Source organism: Pieris napi, chromosome 1, assembly GCF_905475465.1.
Source record: "Pieris napi chromosome 1, ilPieNapi1.2, whole genome shotgun sequence".
Taxonomy (NCBI): domain Eukaryota; kingdom Metazoa; phylum Arthropoda; class Insecta; order Lepidoptera; family Pieridae; genus Pieris; species Pieris napi.
In genome coordinates, this window is record NC_062234.1 from 8,425,813 (window position 1) to 8,452,281 (window position 26,469).

Genomic DNA, 26,469 nt, shown 5'->3' on the forward strand with positions numbered 1-26,469 from the left:
TTTCATACATTATTTTTAAAGCTTTTTGTACTTTTTCTATTGTATCTGTTCTGTTACAGTTAAACGAGACAGAATTAAAATAAAAAACGAATTGCTTCAATGTGATTTTTTCCTTCTAATACAATTTTATTACATGCCATTGGGATAAGTTGTTGATATTTTTTAAATCGTACATATTGACGTTAAATGATTTGATCATACTGTCAGAAGGAACAAATTTGACACATTAAATTATGGTTTTTCGATATATAAGCTGTAACCATGCTTGAAGTTTATATTTGGTTTAGTTTGTTGATTGTATTCGAAGCTTAATATTAATTTTATAGAATTGTGTGTTTGTAGAGAAAAAAAATGTTGAATAAAGTACCCCCTAAATAAATGTACCCCCTAAAAAAACCCTGGACATCATGATTACCCCTAAATTTGGGGGGAAATTCCCAAGTTAGCAACACTGCAACTAAAGAATATAAAAAATACTAATCTGTGCCCTGTGGTGCGTCCGACGACGAACCACAGATACCCATAAATTAGACGAGTTTAGCTGCAGACACAAGTATAGATTCTAAACACAAATTCACATTGTGTGAATGTGTTCACACATATATTATGTAGTAACCTATATATAAATTAAAGTACTATTAAGAAATCTATGATTATAAGTCTCAAGGGAATATACAAATTAAGTACACTACTTTTTTTATTTTGAATGTGTGGCTATCATAGACGAATATCCGTGAGACATCTTGTGTCTATTACTCTTAGATATAGACTAAAGAATTAGTTGAGTGTTTTACACGCTAAGTATTCCCGCCAAATGCAAGCTGTTTATTTTTTACACTCTCGCTTAAACTGCAATTGACATTTGACAATAAGAAAGAAAGGTTCTGAGGTTATCATTTTCATCGCTATCTGAGTACCATACGGAAACTGAGATTAATGTCAGTCTTAACGTCAAAAATGTTACTTAGTAACATGGAATTTTGAATATTTTTTTTATTTATACATAGATATGGATCGAAGCTTTCCTTTGAAATTTATATATAATAAGAGGCTAATTATTAGTTTCTAGTATAATTACTAGTTTCTAGTATTTCATGCTATTTATAGTAATTAAGCTCTTACGCGTTTTAACAAATAGATAGAAAAATCTAATCCATTAAATGTTATTTATTATTTAAGAATAAATGGATTGGATAAAATATTTTAAATATTTAAAATAAAAACTTTCTACCGTAACAGATTCTTTTGTGTAATTTTAGTTATGTTGTTTTTTATTGTAATGTATTCTACCGTGAAAAGAATAAAGATTCTCTCATTATCTCTCACGTATAACTTAAGTTGCTTCCTATTTTTGTTTTGGGAGTGAAACATTAAAAGATTACATTGTAAGAAATATGTGACTTTATTTAAAAATTATATTATGTGATGTGTAAAAATAAATCCTTGAACTGCAATTCATTTTCTTATACACTAGGTGGGTTTGTAGAGTCAATAAGTGCATAACTAGAAATTGGTCAAACAATTTAGGCAGTTCATAGTAAATATTATTTTAAGAGCACTGTATTTCGTCTGTATTATCGCCACAATCGTCACGATTATTGCATCGTAACTCCAATGAGACACAGCGTTGATTAACGCATTTCAATTCATGAGCACCACAAGCCGCGTCACAGCCATGGGGCTCGTCACTTCCATCTGCACAATCGGCGAAACCATCACAAAATCGTGATGATACTATGCACTGGCCATTGTTGCATGGGAACTGATCATCAGAACATGCTGTAAAGATATATATTTTTAGAATGCACGCGTGTATAGTCAAAACTTAAAATAACAAGCAAAATCTTTAATACAAATTACATACCCATAGTGCAGTTGACTTCATCAAAACCGTCCCAACAATCAATCACGCCATCACAAAGTTTTTTATTTGGGAAACAAGATAAAGAATGTCCACAGCGAAACTGTTTCGTTAAATCACATTCTGTGGATAAAAATATATATTTATTTCTTTTTCATTTTACCTTAATACTTATGCAGCTCCTGCAACATGATTTTAATGTATATTTTAACGTGATTCACCATAATTTCAGAATATAGTTAGTGAATTAACTTAAAATTAGTTAAAAAATATCATCTCCAAGGTATTGAAATCCCAAAATAATATTTATCCAAAATTATATTTAATTATGTGTAAGAATATAACGGAAAATATTCCAAATCGCGCCACCAGGGATTTTGAGGCTGATTTTTTTTTACAGTCGCGTTATGATCTGTAAATATCATAACTAGTATTGTTATGATGGCGCATAATTTTTTTTGGTAAAAAAAAAACAATTTTCAAAGTATTTGGAATTGATTCTCCTGTATTCACACAAGCATAAGTGCTGTGGCCATCTGTATTTGCGCCGGAGCTGTCCAAAAAAAAAATGTTTTTTGGACAGTTAGAAACTACACAGTTTGGAGAAAAAGTATAAATACAAATAACGCCTATAGCAAAGTTTACAAATCATCAAAATAAGTAATTACCACATTGTTTTTCATCAGATCGATCATAGCATTGTATGATGCCGTCACAGCGAGCCCCAACTGACACGCATAATCCGTTGCGGCAACGCCAATCTTGAGGTGAACAGGTTTCCAATGATAAAAGACGGCAAACTCGTATGCCGCGTTCCTTATCCACTAGTTGACATGCCTCTGTTTCTAGAGCGCATAGACCACCGCAACCTAATAAAAAATAAACCTCCTTATCTAATATTATAATTCAAATATCTTCTGAAGAAGATAATTACAGAACTATTACTACCAGAAAAAATATAATTAAACCGATTTAACTCCTTAAACAGTGTGCTGTTAAAAATTAGTTTTGTTAAATTACCTGTAGGGTCTTGAATGTCAGTCGCTATTTTGCACATTGATGTCCCACTTTCTTCCTCCAACATACACACTTCATTACTTTGGCACGCACAAAACTTTTGCGATAAATCCCTATTGATTATTTCTTTTGGCAATTCCCTTATCGGTTTTATTTTCGGATAGGTTTTTATATTTTTACGAATTTTTGCTATAGCTTCGTTTACAATTAGTTCCGTAGTTGATAGTAATTTATCCGTCGTCGATTCTATGACATCAATGTTGGTCGTCGGGTTTGAGTGAATATCAATAATAGCTGAGGATGTTTCATTCACATCCACATTTACACTTGGCACTACGGTTGTGCTATTCTGGGCACGTATGAAACTAGGAGTAGAAAAATTAACCAAAACCAAACATATCACGACTACAGCCACAATCATTACACTTATTGAGCAAGCTTTAAGTTGAGTCCTCTTCTCCGTCAGACTTTCAGTTGACGCAAAATTAAGTATAGACCTGAGACCTTTGAGGCTTTTTCTTAGTCTACGCCTGTCTAAATTACTATTTGGAGAATTGTATGTGGAACAAGTATATTTTTGGCGGAAGCTGCTATCGACCTGTCTTGAAATCGAAGGAATGTTTCGAGCATCATCGTGTTCTTCTTCAATTATAGCAAAATGTTCGTGTAAACTAACTTCAATATTTTTAATAGCATTTTGATTGCATTTCGGAGTTGAATGGTTTCGGGGCAAAAAATTTGGATCAACGCACGGTGATGTTATTTCGTAATTTCTTATTTTTCCTCTACAGGTGTAACAATTGGATATTGCCCTGTTTTCAATAAACGGTGTTTTTATTATCTGCCTTCTTAATTCACTATTGGTCCAAAGTTGTGAATTGTAGAGAATTTTCCAATCTGTAGAAAAATCATCTGCTCCATGATCAGTTTGTACTGTGTCTTGGTTTGAATTACTATTTGATAATGTCATATTATTACTTATGATCACATATTAATAGATGTCATCTCCGTAACATTATCTGCAAAATACATATCATGTTATTAAATAAAATCTATTAAATATCTCGAAAGTCTGTTATTAATATAGAATAATTTAATTATTTATATTATAAGATAAACAATAATGCGTCAAGTAGATACCAAGTAATCAGTACACTAAACACTTCCAAGTACAATTCTAGGTCATTACTTGATTGTATATTTAGAGTTAGTTAATATTACCCAAATTAATATAAACAATGAAAACAGTCAGCAAAATGTTAACCAGGATATATTTAATATAATACTCACATGTTTTTCAATGTACGTATAGTATTTATTGTACGACTTTACGCATGTAAGAATTGAGGTACTATAAAATTGTATAGCTGGGCTGCCATGTATCGGACTACCGTTGCCTGTGACAACGTCTAAACAACTTTGACTCCAGCACCCTGACTAGTGAGCTTGCACTGTAATGTAGTAAGTTTAAAAAGAGACAAATATTTTGTCATAAGCCATGTTGAAAAGAGACGTAACAAGGGGTAGGCAGTGTGTGGTACACAGGTGTTCACTGAAGAGTATTATCGTTATGTTTTTATGTATGCAACTGAATGACCATCTGTCCTCATTGCCACCCTCAATTGCACTTATAATAAGAACGCCATAGCGACAAGGTATTTAGGGTAAGGGCTTAACTTCATCGCACCACGGGCAGTGTCAATTACGATCATTAATTATCGAAACTTTATACGATCTTTTAATTTCTTGGGCTTTGGCTTAAATTACGTTAATTATATATTCTTAATTTAGTTAGTTTAGACAGGGTCTCCTAAGTATCTTTTTTACAACACTTAGTATTTAACTTGTCTTTTTAGTCAGAAATTGTATCATCACGTTAACTTTTCACCAAAAAACCAGCGACCAAAAACTACATATTTATAACTGATGCTACCTATTGTTTATACTCATATAATTATATTGAGTTTTAATGTTTGTTATATTAACCTTGACGTATAAGCGCCTCAGTTGCAATCATATAATTGGATCCTACATATATCATGACAATATTTTATAATCACATTTCCGTGGAACATATTGATATTTCGCGTTTTACGGATATTGGAGCCTGCGGGGTTGCGTATCGCGACTGCAATACAAGTGCAAGTGCAATACGCAGCATCGCGGTTGCAGCGGAGTCCGTCACAGCAGCGGTGCGACTGGTAGCTAGAGGCTATAGCCTCGCTGCGGGCTTCGGTCCACAGAAGCCACAACTCTCACTGCGCGCGCCGAGAACGGTTGTAGCTCGCTATTATACACGCGACTTCAATAATTCAGTATTCTGCCACAGAGCAATCCACATGCGCGTTTCAATCAGTGTAGTTTCTCTAGAAAATATTATGTGAATGCGACAAACTTCGCAAATTGGTGAAGTGTGTGAAAGTGTCGCGAATAAATTCTTGATGAGATCCGATTATTTTTTATAACTAAAGGTAAGTTGAGATTTAATAAAACGCGTAAGACACGAACCATAGACAGTTTTAGAACCGATTCTTAATGGATTTTACTGTTGGAGATTGAAGTTCTAAGCAGTGGGTCAACAAAACCGTGATGGCCCACTTCTGGTTTACGCGACATTCAATGTAAGCTATTAGGCATACCTAACGTTTCATTGCTCGACATTCCGTTGACGCGTATAAGAAAAAAATAAAGACCCAGGTACACAACAAATAAAATAATTGACTGAGGAGAAACAACTTTTCCTGAAAAGTAAATTTTGCGTGATCAATTTCACACGCTGTATTTTTGTCTCGATGTCATCGCATCGCTCTACACGTAACGAAATTATAATTTGGCGTTTGTTACTTAAACAATTTTTTCATAACAATTTTAAGGTCTTCTTGTTTACACGCGAAATTATTTTTGGATACGTTACTGTCGAACTGACCAGCCTTTAAAACTATAGTACAAATGCGTTAATTAAGTTATTTCATTGCATTATTCTTTTTTATGACTCACTTAATAATATAAATATTTAATAAGTCATAAGATAAATTCCCTTATTAAGATACAAAGTTAAATATTTAATAAGTCACGAGATAAATTCCCTTATTAAGATACAATGTTTTATTAGAATAGTTAATATATCTAGGGAAATCCATTTCCTGAGCAGCGATCAAATTGTCTGTATCTTGAAAACGGCTTTGTTCAATTTTTATTAATAATTTCGATTTTCCTTATTAAAATTGACTACCAAAATAAATGTAGCTCGGTAAATTTTCCTCTTTTAATCGTTTGTACATTAAGCATGTGAAGTCTGCATTGTATTTATAAGTAGAATTACTTTTAGTTTGACGTGTACTCGTATTTTTGTATAATAACCTATTTTTTTAAATATTTTCAAGTTTTTCCTGCAGAAAAGAATATTCCTTCAGGAACAAACACGGCATCTCATTATCCAATTTTTAACGCTGAAAATTCTAAAAACTATGTCATCCTTTAACAGTCATAGTTCTACCTACTTTCTTTAGCTATCCAAAGCAGGTTAACGGTTAAATTGGATGACAATAGAATCACAAGTGGACATTGTTTTTAATATGTATTGAAATCACATGCTGAATGTGCTCTGCATAACATTCTACATAAGACCTAACAATACTTGTAAATTGGGAAAACATGGAATATTCTTTTACAACTTAACCAAAAACTGCACAATCTAGTCGGAGTATATTATAAGTGCTATAAAATCTTTTTACGGTATATAAAGGCCTCTGTTTAGTCTTATAATATAGTGCAATACAAAACACGTTTATGCAATGCAATAACGAACAGTGGTCCATATAAATGTGTCTTTAATAAGCTACTTTATTATGTCACGATGAATGGCGAAAGTATGGCGGAGGTCAAGCGACACTTGTGAGAACCGTACAATGACACAGTAGCCTGATGAAATAGATAAGTGCTGATTAATAGACTATAGCTTTGAAGAAGGTTCAACTAATTAAAATATATTATATATTCATAGGTTTGAAACCGTTTCTCGAAATATGTAGATAAATCCTTATTCCTCAAAAAATTTAAGACTTAGTAAGAAAAGATCACTCGCCCTTGAGTAAGTATTCTTTGTTTTATCTGATTGAAATTAATGGAAAAAGGTACTTTTGTCTTTAATAAGTTAATAGAAATAGCTGCAAAAAAACACGTGATTCACGCGAAAACAAGGCAAAGGGATGAATAATGCACACGCATGAGGAATCAATTAAACTAATAATTGCTCAAACATGCAAGCATCTCGAACTAGTTCAATGTCAGCAGGCAGTCCTTTATTTACTTTACAGTTGTGTAATTTCCGATTTAATCTCTTTCTATCTTAAACAATTGTATATTGAATATTTACAAAATATCAAATAACAAATTTATTGGTACATTTTTTTCATAAAAAGTTTAATTACAAGTTTTCTTAATAACTGTTAATATTCATTTTATGAGGCATATTTTTATTAAATATGTTATACTTTTTATTAATCTTCTATTAAATTTACCGATTTAATTGAGCTGTATTCTTTGTATCAGTAACTAGGTTATCCAATTCTTTTTAATTATGATCTAATAACTCTAATTAGGTATTTGTCAAGAAATAAAGTCAAGTCCATCACGCGATCTAATGACGTCTTAGATAAAGATTATAAAAACAATTGTCTTTGTCAATATGTCAAGATTTAGGTTACAGTTATTATCGTTGTGGACACGGAGGTCAACATTGTTTTTTACTATATTAACTGGAGATGGTTGCAGTAATATTAATCCACTACCAACCGCCGATATTACTTGTCGTGTCAGCATATAACAAGTTTATTCTTTTACTATTCACGACGTCTAAATATTAGTTTTGTGCTTTAATTGTTATGAAATAGGTGAGTGACAATTACGATTTATTTAAAGTTTATTTGAAACAACTTACCTTCTATAAATGGCCAATCCAATAATTATTTTGCAAACCTTTGCACAAATCGTGAATTTTTATTTTTATATGTGGATGGTCCTATTATTCCTAATCGTTCGCTTACACGTCTTTGTTTATGACACAGGCTGAAACAGTATAAGCAATAGGTGCCGCGGACATTGAATGGCAAATGAGAAAAACTTCGCACGTTCACTGTCCAATAACGTTCCTTAATAAGATCAGTGATCACATTATGATATGTAGGTGACAATTAAATGTTACTTCGGTGTTTGAAATTAGCTTGATTTTTATTGCACCGTTATTTATGATGTATTTAAAAATAGTATATGATAATAAAGAGAAAATAATAAAAGCACTTACCTACCTAAAATTAACGTAACAGTTATTTATGTAAGAACATTAAATATTTAAATTTGGTTTTATTTTTTATGTAACGTTCACATGAAAATTTTATATATTACATACAAATCTTAACGTACTTTATAATCTCAGTGTCTATAGTTATTAAAAAATTGAGTCAGTAAATGTTAGAAAAAATCAAGCTAGGTATCTAAAATTATTTTTAATAATATGTGAAATATTAACAAGATTCAGATTTATTCTGAAGTTAATAAAGAGTTTCTTATGTTAGGGTTGATAAACTATGTGTCGACTGTGAAAAACTTTCGCGTCTATAAGTGTGAATATATCACAAATAACGTGTTTGCTGCTTAAAAGTGAAACATGAGAAAAGTAAAAACTAATAATCGACGTGGTCAGTGTTCAAAATATGTTTTGTGGAAGCTGCTAACGAATATAATAGAAGTGCATTCCTTTGAGAATGTAATGCTGTACAATAGGAAATCTGTATGGAGAAAGTGAGTTCGATGAACTAAACGAAAGTATGTATCTGCAGGAACAAAAGGAAGTCAGGATTGCATTTAAAATATGCTTTTTGCATCATGAAAGTATGTTTTTTACTTACTTTTGGATTAAAACTCACATATATGTTTTAAACAGATCATTCAACAGTATTTTTAATATCGATTATTTGTTTAGTTACTAGTATAGCGTACTTCCTCGACCATATAATGAGCAGTAAATATCTAATTCATACGGCCGTGAATATTCCAAACACATTCATCGTTTTATACAATATTATAATACTAATAATATCTTAATAAAATAATTACAATATAATGTAGATACTTTTTATATTATCTTCTTCTTACCATCGACGTTTGTGCTTTTATGAACGACATTAAGACAAGTAAAAAAATTCAATTGACTCAACTTAATTACTTAGAAAGAATACTCAATTAACGTTCCTAACAACCTACAATTTAATTTAAATCAATCTAAGTACTTTTTAATTAAGTTTTTTTGTTAAGTTACTCATTACATATACTCGTAATACTACTACTCTCTCTCTTTTTATAAATCGGTGCTGCGATGAAAATATTGAGCTCAGTCCAAATTAAACTGATTTGGTTATCATATGCAATGAGTTCCAAAATATAACACATATATTTTACACTTGTTTATAAAGAGCTTTCTCTACAAGCTTAATATGAATCACTTTGCAACCACGGAGTACAGATTTCGTGACCGCAATGGGTAATTCAAAATGTCTAGTCTGCAATTTGTAATTTGCTTATACATATCTTCAACATCTCGTGTTCCTATTTAAGTAATAAAAAAATTAACACTTTTACGGTTTTCGTAATACCTACTTGTTTTCGTCAATTATTTCAAATATATAGTTTAATATCAAGGGATGATCATTTAACGAGTAACGTTGACAACTGAGAAATTTATAAATTTTTATAACATTATTATCAATATATTAAGTTCATTATCACACACTTAAAAGTACAATGACTAGAAAATAACAACGATAAGTGGGATTATGTATTAGATAGTAGAAAAGTAAACCAGTGCTAGAAGTGGGCTAAAGTAAAAACTATCATGTATTTTCTCTTGTAATACCAGTATACAGAGAATTACATGTACATATATATAAATAAAAAATCTATTTTTTTCTCTTCATTATAATTAAGATACTACCTACGACAGTTATTTTTCTTCTATTCGTAAATATACTTGTCGAGAGAGAGAGAAAGAGAAACTGCGCCTTTTAGGCTGTTGCTGCTCCCGAAAAAAAATATTTTATCTCGACGTAATGCATAAATTAGACCTATTTCTAGTACATTTCAAAATCAATATAACAATGTAGGATAAAATTATCTGCCTTGCGATTCTGTAACTCACTTTTCGAACTCACACAGCGGTTTTCGCAGCGGTTGTCGCGCTCAAATCAGTCGTGAAGCAGTCATTATATAATTTGGCATTTTGATAAGGAAGGAGCTTGTAGTTTATTGTTTATCAGATAAATAATAAAAGTTACAGAATCGCAAGGCAGTTTTCCAAGGTAGTCCCAAATTAGAACCAAACATAGTGTCTTCGCGAACGCTAAGGAAACTGTTAACTACAGTTACCTTAACGTTCGCCAAATAAATTTAGTCGTTTTTATATTTTAAATAAAAGATGGCGGATTTCCACACAAACTACGTCCTTTGTGTTCTTACTTCTATTGTTGATTGAAATTTTAAATATATTTTTTTTATTGATATACTTTCTATTCATTCATTTAGGCTCCACGTTTATCAAATCAGGAGAAGGTATTATATATTTTAATAATTATAATTGTACGTATTTAACCGAACGTTAACAAACGGTATTATTATAAAAAACAATAAGAGTTATGTACCGCTACATGCATTGTAACTGTTCACAGCGCTACAATCTATGCGATCTCTTATAAATATACACGAGTATTATATAACCATAAAATTTAGATTTGGTGAACTTAAACAAGTAGCCAAGTTTGGTGAGTGAATGAAAGTAGTCGAGGCAAAGCGCGGTACTGGAATGGATTTTTCAAGATCTAAAATTGATTTGGTATGTGTTAAAAAGTGTAAATTAACTTTATACTGGTACAAATTATTATCTCGGTAATTAAACTTTACTGGTCGATTCCTGTACCAGGAATCTTTAGCCTATTAAAGTTAGGTTTAAAAACAACAAATTAAATAGAAGATTTAGTATAGGTACTCATACAGCTACGAACCATAGATTAAAATCTATCTTGAGTAACAAACAAAAAACGAAAATCTATTAACTAGTATCAAAGATAACTAAAACACCAGACGTGTTTAGGCTATCGTTATCGCCATCCAAATTATCATAAGCCATACTATGAAATTTCGAAAAATGTTTAAGTGGCTATATGTTGCACCGTCAATAAAATTAATTATTGCTTCTAAAACAGAAAATAATTTTGGTCGTGTGAACAAATGAAATTATTATTTATCTACATGTTTCTACAGGAAGGAATCGTTAAAATATCACATTTCAAGTTACTCTTTAATTATTTCAATAAATATATGCATAATACAACCTAGATATTAGCTAAGTACTGCTAGGTATAAAATTACACCAAGTATACAGCTACTGTGTTACAAAAAATTAAAGAAATATGTTGCCTTTATTGACAGATCCGCATTAAAATGACACGTTATAAATGCGGAAATGCAATTAATATACGTTGTATCATTTTATCTTACTTAAACAATTTAACAAACTATACCTGAAACTACACAATCTATTTACATGCATTACAGTAATTTTCCTTTTATCTACAAGATTCAAAGTTTTCACATAACACTTTATTTACATGAAAGAAAATACTAGGAGTTTTCAATAAAAAGGGAAAACGAGTGACGCAATTGCCTTTTATTTGATGTTATTTGATTTTATTCGATGTAGTCACATTTTATGCTATGTACCTATGTCTTTTTATAAAGCTATAATTCCCTTTTTGTAAAAAATCGTGTACCGCGGCTATTGCGTCATCTTGAAATGTATGGCCCTTGAGAATTGAGATGTTCCTTGAACCGTGGAAATAGGTAAAAATCATTAGAAACTATCTTCGGTGAATATGGAGGATGTTTCATCAATTCGAAGCCAGCTTCTTGAATAGCAGCCATCGCAACTTTGGACTCGTTCGCGGGGGTCTTGGTGAAACAAAACAACTTTATCGAGTTTGCCACGCCGCTGTTTGCGTATTTCATCTGGCACATTTGTTCTTTGTTCTACCTATGAAAAAAAGTCCCCGTAATAGGCTCTCAGTAAAGGTATGCGATCATTATTACTACTACCCCTTGGCTGTCCTAGAAAAAAACAGCCCATGATCTCACCGGCGGATGGAATCGCCGTAAACTTCTTCGAAGTTGGAGTTGTCGGTCTCTCCCAAGTCATGGACTGTTTTTTCGTATCCGGGTCAAATTGGTGAAGCAATGTTTCAAAACCAAAAATCAGAAAAGATATTGTTGTATCAAACCCAAACAGCATTGTGAAATCTCTGAATGGATTCTGAGCACCCAGAGCGCTGTCACTTTTTTCATACCCAAATGTTTGTGTATAATCGAAATCTTTATTTCTTCAGCTATAAAACATACAGTAACAGGACAATGTTTTGCACTATTTTAATCGTATGTTCAGTTACTACTGATGTAAGGCGTCCAGTGCGGGGGTCGCCGTTAAAGAGAATCTACCTCGGTTTTACTCAGAACACCAAAGCGCAACCGTAGAATATAGAGGAGCATGAACCTCTAATATTACTCTCAAGTCTTGATTTTACCAGCTTATAGTAAAAAATTTCAATCAAAAAAAACAAAAGAGAATTTATTCCTCTATTATTAGATTACTATATCTAATGTCTTTGTTATGAGTGCCGGTGTTTTTTTTTCTTTAAAAGGAGAATGTTTCGCATTATCACTAATTATTAAACGCTACTCATATTCAAAAACAGGAAAACGTTGTATACTATATGCCGTTCTTGTACTAAAAAAAACCGATCCGATATTCTTAAATAAAATTAGACTAGATCCTATAAGAATACTTGTAACGAATTATACAATAAGAAAACCTAATCTAATACAGAAATATCGAGCCTCGATAAATATAGCCTATACATAAGTAAATATACTTATTTACAAAGTTGCCACAATAACTTAGTGATTGTAACGTGCACACAATTAAAAAAGGAGAAAGTATGTGAAAAAATTCATTGCAAAAATTACTTTATTTATGACTAATATATTAAGATTTTGTACAATCACGCCATACGACAAGAATCGAGTCTCGAATGTGTTAAATTAATTATAGGAAAGATATCTAACAGTGAACATCCATTATTACATTTTATTTTTAATCACACGTCGCAATATCAATTTGCAAATAAGTTATTGTGTGCGCTTCAGTGCAAAACGTGCGATACCGGCGTCACTTTCTTTCCAGCAAAGTCAATGAAGCAAGGAGAAAGTGGCGACCTCCACGTCCGTATTATAAAATGCTGACTCACAGACTTACGAAAATCGCCAACTGTTGCATGATGCCTCATCTGCTTACATATTGTTATACACTTTCTTTTAACGCACGGTTCGAATACCATGAAAAATTCCACTTGGAAATAGGATTGATTTTCGATCGTTGTTGCAAAACATAGGCATATAACATGTAAAATTTAATGTAAATATGTTATAACGATTAGTTAGCCCAACTACACTTAATCTTCATTGTAGACACGTTTTTCGTATAAGCCAAAATGTTTCCATGTATTTCCAGAAACAAATTAAAATCGGAAGAAGTTATGTATAACAAAACGATATACATATCTGTTTATTATATTTTTACGACCAATTTTTACAAATATATTCGGATTTGTTGCCTTCATTATACGCATAGAAAGATTTCATTGTGTTCACTTTTGAATGCTGTAAACAGATAATTACCATCCCACATCATTCTTTACCTTATTATATTCAGAACATACGGTTTAAAATCTAAATTATGGTCATGTACCCATGACATGATTGCGTTAGTGCGGGTTACATTGTGTTTATGAAATATTTGTCTAATGGTTTTAAAAAAATTCTGCAATATGATAAATAAATTTGCCATACTATTATGCTCTTTACAAATCATATTTATATGTGAAGCTTCTGATCCACTAAAGTATTAAGCTATTTCTCTAATACTATTTAAGAATGTAAATCTTTCCACAACGACGAATATATTTGTGTAAATTTATATGCCAAGTAAGTGATTTATTAATTAAATCTAGCCTCAGATGAATTTAGAAACATTTTTAATTAATCTTACCAATCTTTAGCGAAAAACTTTTCATAAAAACCAGTAGTAGGTACAGCCTGCGTTGCGTATTCAATGGGGTACCACAACTTACCGATATATTTTACAATAACTAAATAATAATATGTTGTTTATAGAGATGTCGGCGAGGTCATTGAACTAGTAATTCTATCGTCCTGTTTTCCTTATAAGGAATATTCATGATTTTGAGGCCATAAAAATCTATCAGTTATTATATTTTATGACATAATCCGTTGGCCTACTTTCTCTTAGATTATAGTGGGAAAAGGATTTTTACGAGACATTTTATTGCGGTTAGCGATTACAATAAACTATGAGTTAATACAAAAAGTTTATTTACAACCAGATACTAAATTAAATATATCAGAAAAACTATAAGTTAAAAAACACATTTACCGAGTTACACTATTGTCGATATAAATTATTTCTTTAGAAAACCCCAAGATGATCATTCCACAATATTTTAGTACATCCACATAGTGCTACGTCGTACATTAGACGACCTCGATTTTTAAAGAGGTGTCAAATGTCAAATTAGCTGCGAAAAGTTATATAATCCGGCGGCTGCTTTTTCTTCACTTAATTCTCATAGAAGAATATCTATTTAATAACGAATTAAACTATTTTTTTTTTAACTATTAGACACATATGCTCTTTCATAAAACAAATAACAATTTGTTTACAGATTTCCTCTACGCCCCTAGTCATGGTTATTAGATTACCATGGCTTCTTCAAGCAGTAACTCTCGGCCTCACAATAATCTTAGTATCAGGCAAGTTAATATTTATAATGCTTCCTATTTTTATTACATAAAGTATTTAGGTACATAGAAAACAATCGAACATCAACATTATTTACTTACCATATGATTTACCACATTCTTAATTGGATTAAATAGCCTTATAAGGTATTTGATGTTAAATATTTTTTCACTTATTACTAATGAAAATACTAGGTACTACTAATTTCTGTCACTATTTCATTAATTTATTTTTGAAGCAGATATTCTCTTTGCAGTTAAATAGTTTCTTAGCATATTCATTACGTAGCCAACTTCTCTGGGAATAATATCAATTATAGGTATATTACATTAATGTTTTTTTTCGTCACAGGTAATCCATTATTTTTACAAACAGGCAGAAATATAAAACCAGTTATCAAATGGAGTCAACCAATGGACACCTGGAACTGGACAGAGGAACCTCGCAATGACGAAGCTTTATTTTCGCCATCTAACTTCACCCACAAACTACCTCCTACAGCCAATGAAACGGAACTCATAGCACACATGGCCGCCTTAAAGCGAAATTATTCTCGACTCCTTTGGGATAGTGATAAGAGCAGTAATCTGCCGCTCTTCGTCGATAAAGCGCTCAAGCTGCTCAACTTAAAACAAGTTTATTACGAAGTGGAACATTCTGTTATGTCAAAGGTTTCATGCACAGCGTGTAAGGCGGGGGCAGGCCTGTTACAACATTATATGCGGCTCGGTAAAAGTAAAGAGGAAATAAATAAGATGATTTATAAATTTTGCGTCTCGCTGAATATCCAATCAGCCAGAGTCTGCGATGGAATTACGCGACTATTTGGGGTATTTATATATACATAAAAAGATATTTAATCGTATTAATTGTACAGGATAAAACATTTATTCTTTTTTGATATTACTCTGCTCACTTATATTTTGCTGTATGTTTCCAAATTACTAAATAGAGTTTTTAAAGAGTTTTCATAAGATTGACTTTGCTTTGATATAATTGCTTGGTAAATTTGACGCTTTTTTCACTTTATAATAACAAGAATATTTTTCAGAGTGAGGTTATATACGTCCTAAAGCGAGTGACATATGGCCCAGACGAAATATGTAGTTTCGTGATTGGTGATGCTTGTGGCGATGTTTATAACCCGTACCATGAATGGGAAGTAGCTTTCCCGCCAGTGCCAAAGCCGCCGAGACATGATTTAGAAGCGCCTATAGAGAAAGCTCCATCGTTTAAAGTACTGCAAATATCTGACACTCATTTCGACCCGTACTACGCTGAAGGTAACCCTTTGTAGATAGCACTGAATACACGACCTCAGTCAGGGCCGCGCCGACCCCCGGCAGCGCCTGTGTGCGAATCCCATGAAGTGCCTCCTTTTTTTTATAGGGGGCAAACGAGCCTGAGCGACGGACAAAAATGGCAGTCATCGCAGCCCATAGACATTTTCAGCGGGTGTGTTGCAGGCCTTTGAGGGAACTATTTATATTTTTCGGCCTATTTTTTACGAATCTTCAAGTTTCAATATATTTTTTATTATTTTTTTTAAATTACCGAAAGAAAAAATTTTTTTAGTTTAATATCCCTACTTAAATATTATTTTTTTAAATAGGTAAAACGTCCGCTTGCCAATTGCCGTGAAAAATAAAACGCGAATTAAATTGTTACATAGTTTATTTACGATGTTATATCTAACCGTTTTTAAGGTCAGATTTATGATATATCTTTGTAATAAATGCCATCTTTTAGTAGAGGACGAAAAATATTTATATAATTGCACAATATTAAAAAATCCAGTCGTGTATGAGATTGGCGTCGTTTACTATTAAATTTAAACTATGGCTAGCGCACGGTACATAAAAAGCGCGGAGATTAGATCCCGCAATATTCTTACCGCGGATATTTGAGCCATTATCATAGCCTTGTCCCCTTGTGAAGTTGTTTATGTCCAAATTAATGTCATTTAGTTTTTCTATTATAAATGACCTTACTCCAGCGCCAGTTGTATCTATGATTGACAGAAAGCTAGGAAATGCTCTCTTATTTCCAACTTTCTAGTTTCCATGTTAAAGTTGACAAATATTATTATCATACTAATTTGCTCTTCGTGTGAAACGTCAGGAGTACAATCCAGTATTATTGAAAAATATTTATTAATTAGACATAAATTTAAAATAAAATGTTGAATTTGGTTACCGAGTATAAAAATTAGTTCATTTTGGATTCTATCAAGGTATGTCGGCATATTATTGAAATCATAAGACATAAACACACTCAATCACGGCGCAGCGGCCTTTCTTTTGATTCGCTAAGCTCTGAGTAATTAATGTAAACTAAAACCCAAAGCGTAAAATGAAACTTCAATTGTACGTAAGAATATTGTAGTATAAATAATTTCGGTGGCGGCGCCCTTATTGTCTTAGCGCCTGTGTGCATCGCACACTTCGCACACATGGGCGGCGCGGCCCTGACCTCAGTCCGTTATCACTTATCAGTATATGATTTTAGAACTAATATAATCATTAACTAAATTATACGAAGGAAAAGATACAAGTCAATATGATATTCAGTTGCTAAACGAGTATATATAAAGCGAAAAAAGGACGCATTCCACCGAATAATTTATACTTGTTTGTCTAATTTAGAGAGTTGTACATCGGACTTCCGCCCCGATTGCATAGTTAGAAACGCACAATGCGTATAATTGGAGGTCCTGGGTTTGATTCCCAAACAAGCTATTTCGTATCCACACAGGCTAACATGAAAAGGCGTCTTCTGTATCAACACCAATATTTTACTAGTGTTTTCTTGTTCAGGTTCAAACGCAGAATGCAACGAGCCCTTATGCTGTAGAGCGTCAAATGGACCTGCCTTAACCCCTGGTGGGGGCGCTGGCCGTTGGGGGGATTACCGGAAATGCGATACTCCGAAACGCACCATTGACCACATGTTGAAGCATATAGCCGATACGCATACCGTAAGGCATTTAACATAATTAAATGTAATGCGATAGTTATCGTTTGCCGTACAAAATATAAAACCAAAAAAAAGTGGCGCTACAACCTTTTAGGTGTGCGCCTCAGATTTATGTATTTGTTTCGTGATCATATGTTTTTTTCTAATAGGCAAGTAAGGTCAAAGTCCTTTGTGCCTCTAACACGCCGTCGACTTTTTACGTCTAAGGTCGGTTTACTCAGAATGTTTTCCTTTAGCGTACAAGCGAGAGTTAAATGCGCACATAGATAGAACGTCCATTGGTACACAACCGGGGTTCGAACCTGTAGGATGAGCGTCATGATCTCAGGGATAAGAGTCAAACGCTGCCCTCCGGAGATGAAAATAAATTTGAAACTAGTTATTGTACTTTTTCTTACAAGTTTCTCACACTGTAAATGTATAAAATAGCTTAATATATTAATTAGTTTTATTTAGTAAATTGTAGGTTAATCTTATTATTAATGAGACATATCTTAAACTGTATAGGTATATATTATTTTACAGGATTAAAATCGCGCCCAAATGTGTATTTTACAATTATAAAGTTCTGCCCAGGCCCCAGCATGTCTTTGCTCTGACTATATAAGTTCGTATAAAAATAGAAACATAAAAATTGTACCTCTTTTAAGTATATCTAAACAATATATTGAAACAAATAACAAAAACCGTGAGTCTTCTTTCTATAGAGTTTGGGGAAATTGGACAAGAGTCTCAATAGAATATTGATAATAAAGCGCCTAGGCACTTAGCCAGTCTCGCGAGAGCATGGCTGGTCATTTAAAAAGTTTTTAATTTTTCTTGACAACTAAGACTATCCTTTGTCGTAAATATCCTTTGTCGACTATAGTTTCCCCGTACTGGACTATCTAAAGTTAGTAATTATTCTTTTTTGGGGAAAGGGATACTCTTCTTTAATAAAATCCCAGAGGCTCTTTTATCTCTGCCTTTCAATAAATTTAAGAAATGTATTAAAGAAAAGCTGTGTAAAAAGGCTTACTATAAAGTCAACGATTATCTAGTTGATAAAAGGGCCTGGGACTAGTGCTAGACAGGCTACCTCTAATTAATTTTCGATATTTGTTTTAAAATAAGTGTTGTTTGATGATTTGATATTTTAAAAGAGTACCGAGAGTTTTTTACGCCGGCTTTTTCTCTCGGCCTACACCCTCTGTCTTTGCCGATGAGTAGGGATGCCTACAAATTCAAATTTAATGACGTGGAACGTAGGCATGTGTAAGTGATACATGTATCTTATGTTCCATAATAAACATATTTTTTATTTTAAAGGTTCAGCTGGTTTGACATACGTAGTGGTGCGCGGTAAAAAGCACCACTAACTAAGCTAGCCACGTTGACTTAAGTAAATTTGCATTTCTAAATAGTTGAACACACGATGAAGCTTGTCTATAAGCTGATAACGTACGTCATGTAGAACGTGCAAGGTTAATTAATGACATCCTAGGTCAAAGTATCTATTTATTGTTGTTAGAAGGAATACGATTCTTTTTTTTTACAGTAATATAACTGAGAATATGTTTTATAACAATTATTTGTATAAAGTTCTCTATAAAACAATAGACATCAATATAGTTCTCACATAAAACTGCATAGTTCTTAAGTACGTTTCTACTTATGTTACTGGCCATCATAGAATGACCACATCAGTTCCCCAATTTCAATTTTACGGATAGTCACCATTAATATATTAACATTTCCATCAAATGATACATAAAAACGTAAACTATAGAGTTCACGCTCACAAGGTATCAATCACTCACTCACTTGGATTTATTGGGCCATTGTCCGTAAAATTGATATGGGAGCTGGTAATAACGTTTGAGTTAGCTACTTAATATTTCTTGCAGGACATTGATTACATACTATGGACTGGGGACCTGCCACCGCACGATGTATGGAATCAGACGAAGGAAGAAAATCTTAAAGTCCTTCAGGAAACAGTCGCCCAAATGTCAGATATGTTCCCTGGTGTACCGATTTTTCCAGCCCTTGGTAATCACGAGTCATCGCCAGTGAACAGGTAATTATTATATAATACTAGCTGACCCGATAAACGTTGGTTTGCCATGTACATATATACTATTTCTAAGAAACATTGTTTTAGTTCAATAAAAATAACTATCTGCTATAATAAAAAATAGGGGTTGATCGTAGAGGGGTGAAAATTAAACAATTTTTTTCTTCTAAAAATTTAAAAAAAAAATGTTTTGGGGTAGACACCCCTTATCACTTAAGGGTTTGAAAGATAGATAGTAGCCTTACTGAACATGCATAAAAATTTCGTAAGAATCGGTCGAGCCGTTTCGGAGTATGGGAACGAACATTGTGCCACGAGAATTTTATATATATAGAGATTTCTTTCATATTTTGTTATTCAAATTTTAACGTGAACTTTTTGTATTATTGTCTTATTGCATCTTTGTTTATACTTTCACTTAATAAGATTGTATGGAAGGATTACAAAACAGGTCGAAGATTCTCTGTTCTCTAATCTATTATTAGACTAACATTTATCAAATTGTAAACCTTTGCATTGAAAGTATAAAGATGAAATTTGTTTTGGGATTTTACGGGTTTCTTATAATAGTATAAGATCCCGCTATACAACGACCTTCACCGAGATGCTTATTTAATAAAACTTATTTTATATTTAATTTAATATGTCAATAAATATAATCCATATGGGTTGCCTAGCAAATTTCAGTCCAGAGTATGTTTAATTAATATTTAAAAAAATTTTTTTTTATAATTTGCATGTAGTAAATTTTTTGAACTTTTTTTAATCAGGGTAGTATTATATATGTATCACTATAACCTTCTTTTATACTAAAGATGTATATATACTTTAGTGTCACATAAAAAATATACACATAAATAATTAATTCATTAAAAACAACCTAACGTTTGCATATTCTATGGGCTTCATACTTTCGATTGCTATAGAATTTATCTAATAATCATACCGGTGAAATGTTAAAATTTTTTTTTTTTTTTAATTAATTAAAAATACTCGACTGAAATTTGCTAGGCAACCCATATGGATTATATTTATTGACATATTAAATTATATATAAAATAAGTTTCATTAAATAAGCATCTCGGTGAAGGTCGTTGTATAGCGGGATCTTAGACCATAAAGAATACCTTCTTGGAAGAAAAATCAATCACCAAATCATTGTAATTAAAAACATCTAAATTCTTCCAGTTTCCCGCCACCATACATATCATCACCGGAGTCTAACATAGGCTGGTTGTATAATGAGCTAGATGCGCAATGGCGGAGGTGGTTACCCGCTGGCGTCTCTCACACTATTAGACGTGGTGCCTTTTACTCGGTCCTTGTAAGACCTGGATTCCGCATTATATCTCTCAATATGAATTATTGTAATAATAAGAACTGGTAAGTACAATAATGATAGAACCCAAAACGATTGATGGTATCTCAATAGTGCCTACTGCTTAATCATATTTGTTTGCTACCGAAGACGTAACAAAACATCTACTTAAAGGGTTAGTTATAAAGAAAAGTTAAAACAATGTTATATAAGTGGGGCATACTGAAGCGATTCCAGTATCTGATTACCAAGTAGTTTTCTAGCCACAAAATCAGTTTTTCTATAAAATTCAGGAAATAAATAAATTATTATGTTCAATACAAATAGTACTAAAGTAAAGATCTTTTGTCTTTGTTAGTGCCCAGTTTTCTCTTATCGTCAGGGGTTTGCTTGACCTCCATTGCCCGGTGTCGTATAGAATATTAAAAAATTATATAGTATATTTTGTTTAATTGTAATGAAATAAATTTGTAGTAAAAGTTAAAGTGAAGTGAAGTAAAGAAGGTGAAGTTAAGTAAAAGTTAAAGTAACGGAGAGACTCCCATTTCCGTGGGAACCTTGTAACAATAAGTGCGAAATAATAGCTAATCGAGTAAAAATGTCATCTTAAGCCATTTACCACTTTGTATTCGTAAACGGAAGCTGTTTTTATTGACTATAAATGGAAATTGAACGCGTTGTAGTAACGCATTATGAAAATATATTTGTAGCATTTATTGCATTTATGACACTTATACTTGAATCTACTAAATGCCGTCAAGGCGTTACTTAAAATTGATAAGGTTAACATTTTTGCACAAGTAGTGCAGATATATCGTTGAGTAGATATATCGGTCTTTTGCATTTAAAAAAAATCTGAACTATTTCGACTTACGGTTAATAAAAGATTATTATTAAGGCTAAAATCTATGAACGTAATTACGTATACGTAATCTGGCAATATGGGTATATCAGTTACTATTAGATAAGCTTGCTGCCCGTTTGTCCCGTATTCATAAAATAAAGTAATGTATGATTTCGCTGGATTATCAAAGGCCTTGGGTGGAATACACCATAATCGCTTTGTGGTTAGAATAATATGTACTACAAGATAAAGCTCACGCAGACTCCGAGATCAAAATCCGAGTATCTGTTTTGTCGATTTTGCATCTTCAATTTTGATATTTAAGGTGGCTGCTATTAAACAGTACGGATCCTGCGACGGAATTACAATGGTTAATATACGAACTTCAGTCAGCTGAATTCAGTGGCGAAAAAGTTCATATAATTGGCCACATTCCACCGGGACATTCGGACTGCCTGAAAGTGTGGAGTAGGAACTATTACGCTATAATTAATAGATACGAATCCACGATAACCGCACAATTCTTTGGACATACCCATTTTGACGAGTTTGAGGTTTTCTACGATCCGAATGATTTAGGTAAGTGAAGAACGAGATTTATCTTCTGCAGTACCGATTATTTTTAAATTAAATCCAGCCTTGCAATCTGCAAATAGAAATTACTTTTATTATTTATAAATTATGTCTATTAGGTTAAGACACATGACTCCTTTGGTATTAAAAACGTGGCAGTTTAAATACGTGAGTCAACTATGGTTCGCACTAAGTAAACCTTCAGCTAATTTGTGTCTTACATTAATTGTTTTTCTTAAAATAAAGGGAGAAAACGACACCTCCTAAACAATACTGATTGGGAAAATTTTAATATCTAATTTATTTGAAACATAATCGAGATTTCAACAAGATTTAATATAATAATACAAGTGCGTGATCAACGGAATGAAGGCAGTCAAATTATATTCAATAATAACTTTTGAGAAAGTTGTTTTTTTTTTCTAATAAAAAATTTGTTCTTTCAGGCAGAGCCACAAGTATAGCGTACGTCGGGCCATCCGTATCGCCATATTATGATTTAAACTTAGGATATCGAATATACTATGTTGACGGGGACCATGACGCTACAACAAGGGTATATTTTATAAAAAATATTTTATTTCAAGGTCATACTTTATGAATTCTCTCTGATCATAATTCTTAACAAGTTTTTAACTTCTTAAAAATCTAAACATTTTTTTTTCTCCGGATATAGAACTCTTTAGTTAAGTACTATGTATTACTATTTATAATTCATTATAAAAACAAAAAACCAGCCTTGGATATAATTCGTCCTAAAACACAACGAGATTTGTCTGTACTATTCTCTATCTACAAATTGCTGTAGGTACTAAAACCAGTGGCACTTCAACTAAAGATTTTCTTTTTTGTTTCTTGATCAGATTTTTTCAAAAGAATGAAGAAGAAGATAGATACATAAAAAGAAATGTCCATTGACGCGCTTCAAGTTATAATAATAATATAATGTATTTATGCCGTTACGAAATTGTATTAAAATATGTAAATCACGCACAACTTTCATTTATTTTTTAGCTGGTGGTTGACCATGAAACATGGATTATGAATTTAAAAGAAGCAAATTTGTTTGGATATCCCATTTGGTATAAATTGTATTCAGCTCGGTCTGCGTACATGATGTCTGCGCTACGACCCGAGGACTGGGACAGATTCATAGACAATATGACTGAGAAGGAAGACTTATTTAATTTATATCATAAGTAAGTAGCGAAATCTAGCAGAGAGAATGAGATTTTGTGTTAATCCCGTATTGCAATATGATAATAATGTATTGCTATATAATATAGTTTTATTGTTATTTATCATTAGCTTTTGAAAATCAGCCTTAAGTTTGATTTACGTCCTAAACTGTCATTTGAATAAAAAAAAATGTGCTCCTTCGAAACGAAACGAATAACTTAAGTTAAGAAAACAAGCGCGTAAACTCTAAGCTAAGTTCAGGTTTTTTTTTAAATTGAATGGTCCCAGAGTAACGGTTATTGAATTAACACAGACTTAATTATAAAATAGCTCTTTTTTACGTAAAGAATATTGAAACTACTTATGTTTGTTATTTTCTTTATATAGTACAATAAAAAGAATTCCTAGTTAATTATTTCAAGAGACTTGCGCCAGAGAGTACATATTAATGTATTCCAGGCATTACTGGAAAAACAGTCCGCGTCGAGGCATATGTGATGGGGAATGTCGAAAGCGGTTGATATGCGACGCACGCTCCGGCCGTTCCCATGACAGACGCGCGTTGTGCGTTAACATAGAAGCAAGAATAGATGGAGCCTCTCCGACTCCCCAGACATGGCGCGCCTGGTTCTACAATGGCCTGTCCGTCTCGTGAGTTGTTATGCACTTCGACTCATTCGCTTTTATCGTATTGCTTTATCGATCTGTACATATTTTGCACCTAGTATAAGTTGCTGGTGGTACTTATTTTAGGTTACAGATGAGCGTTCATTCTGATTGACTACTACGTCAAATCATCTGTGGCCCAAAAAGGCGCTATTTGAAGTTACTGCACCTAGTAATGGTTTTTGTAAATACACTTAGGCACAAAGTATAAAAACAATTCACAAATTAGGTGGCTGACAGCCGAACTAAGTATTTTTTTTAGCTTCTCTTGGAGACGGCTGGAAACAAAAGCCGGTAATCAGATGTGACTTACAGATTGCTTGTTACGTAATTAATTAAAATTTAGGGGAGTTATTAGTTTGCGAGCAGTGTTTGCTGCAGCGTGCGACTCTTATCCCTGAGGTCATAGTTTCGATCCCCGGCTGTGCACCAATGGACTTTCTATTTCATTTAACATTCGCTCGAACGGTGAAGGAAAACATCGTGAGGAAACCGGCTTGCCTTAGACCCAAAAAGTCGACGGTGTGTGTCATGCACAGGAGGCTGATTACCTACTTGCCTAAAAAGGTTGTACCACTGATTTTTTTTTGATTAGTTTGCGACCTCATGAGGCTATTCATACTCTGAGACTTTCAATATTTAGCTTTTGTACCAGGCGTTAAAACGCGAAGACAAAGACGTTGCACGTGTTTAATACTGTCTCCGAAACAAGCGACGTCTTTTGTTCACAGAGAATTCATAAACATTTCATATTGTAACAATACATTGACATAGATACAATCGAAATAGGCATTTCGTTTTCGTATTTTTCCTTAAATTGAATTGCACCATTCTTTAATTATATAATATACATAAAATGATAATTCAGGGAACTCTAAGACAGTAAAAAAGTGTATCCTTATGACCTTCTAAGTGCAACACAATCGGGACACGAGGGTGGTTATATAATCTCTATTTACTAATAAACTTTTCTATCTCACAGACCAAGTGTAGAGCAAGTTTAGCGGTGGTGGTTTTCAGATGCAATATACGAGGTTGGTTTGATTGCTTAATCCTTAGCCTTAATCTCAGGAGTGTTTTTCTATAAAAAATATGATTTTATTTGAGAAATAAAAGTAAGTTATACAAATTTAATTTTACTGCATAACTAAATGGTTGACGGTGGCACTCAAGCACAGGTGGCGGTAGGTAGAAATATTAAGTTAATTAAATGCTTGTACTATGCAGTTGTAATTTGTATATAAGCTATGCCATTTCAATTCTAGCTAATAATTTTATGTAAATTTCAAATTATTTATGATCAATAGAATTTCAATGTTTCTTACTTGAACTTACGAACTCCCGACATAATAACTTGACGTATTACGTTCTTGGCGTTGATATTACACCATACGTATTTTATTGTTATGTGATTTTTTTTCAGAATGTCGATGCTCATGCAAATACCTCAAGTGGCCTACCAGATACCAAAATTTGTGATGGGGCTCGGTTAATAATAAACATACAAGTCAATTGTAACCACCGGACACATTTCTTTAATAACAAATATTTATACTATTTAAAGGTCCGCCGACCAACTTTTACAGCTTTAAAATTTTGGTGCCTTTCTGAGGTATATTTTATATTAGTATATAAATGCCATCTCTTACCGGTGGTCACATTTTAGTAATAGTTTAGTATTCTAAGCGTCTATTTGTACATATCGTCTGTAAATGTTGTAATTAAATTTTTGTTTTTATATGTGGTTTTACTTAGTAAAATGAAAACAAACACCATTTTTATACTTTTATTAAGAAAGAGAGCATTTCAAGTAAATCATTCATAAATCACATTAAAACAATATTTACATTAATCACTACAAATACTAGGGCAACAAAGTATACGTAGACTTCCTACTGAATCAAGATAAAATTATTAGAGAAATCAATCAAAATATCAAATTAAAACTAAACCTAATCATTAAAATGAAAGAATTATTTACAAATAAATAAGATAATGTTTACTTTTTAAAGTAATTAATCATTGTCTCGCCTGTGAAGACGGGATTCGTAAAACCTTATAG

At 32.5% G+C, this 26,469-nt stretch overlaps 2 protein-coding genes across 9 annotated transcripts; one reads left to right on the plus strand and one right to left on the minus strand.

Moving 5' to 3' along the window:
- Positions 1–1,383: 1,383 nt before the first annotated feature.
- On the minus strand, positions 1,384–8,105 carry LOC125049449. Of its 4 annotated transcripts, none has more exons than XM_047648878.1 (6): positions 7,818–8,105; positions 4,169–4,329; positions 2,882–3,897; positions 2,530–2,730; positions 1,865–1,984; positions 1,384–1,779 (listed from the first exon to the last, which is right to left on the minus strand). In XM_047648878.1, exons 3-6 carry the CDS (start codon positions 3,846–3,848, stop codon positions 1,550–1,552), a joined length of 1,518 nt encoding a protein of 505 aa, XP_047504834.1. In that variant the 5' UTR covers positions 3,849–3,897; positions 4,169–4,329; positions 7,818–8,105; the 3' UTR covers positions 1,384–1,549. The 4 variants fall into 4 exon arrangements, with proteins under 4 accessions (XP_047504834.1, XP_047504754.1, XP_047504986.1 ...); XM_047648798.1 differs by lacking the exon at positions 7,818–8,105 and adding an exon at positions 4,865–5,059; XM_047649030.1 differs by lacking the exons at positions 4,169–4,329; positions 7,818–8,105 and adding an exon at positions 4,865–5,059.
- Positions 5,150–26,145, plus strand: LOC125049179 (sphingomyelin phosphodiesterase). 5 transcript variants are annotated; one of them, XM_047648584.1, is made up of 13 exons: positions 5,150–5,349; positions 14,719–14,806; positions 15,147–15,625; positions 15,847–16,078; positions 17,612–17,772; positions 19,658–19,830; positions 21,016–21,210; positions 22,315–22,568; positions 23,009–23,118; positions 23,577–23,761; positions 24,201–24,392; positions 25,390–25,441; positions 25,831–26,145. In XM_047648584.1, exons 2-12 carry the CDS (start codon positions 14,740–14,742, stop codon positions 25,409–25,411), a joined length of 2,070 nt encoding a protein of 689 aa, XP_047504540.1. In that variant the 5' UTR covers positions 5,150–5,349; positions 14,719–14,739; the 3' UTR covers positions 25,412–25,441; positions 25,831–26,145. The 5 variants fall into 5 exon arrangements, with proteins under 5 accessions (XP_047504540.1, XP_047504626.1, XP_047504313.1 ...); XM_047648670.1 differs by having other exon boundaries at positions 24,201–24,383; XM_047648357.1 differs by lacking the exon at positions 25,390–25,441.
- Positions 26,146–26,469: the final 324 nt, after the last annotated feature.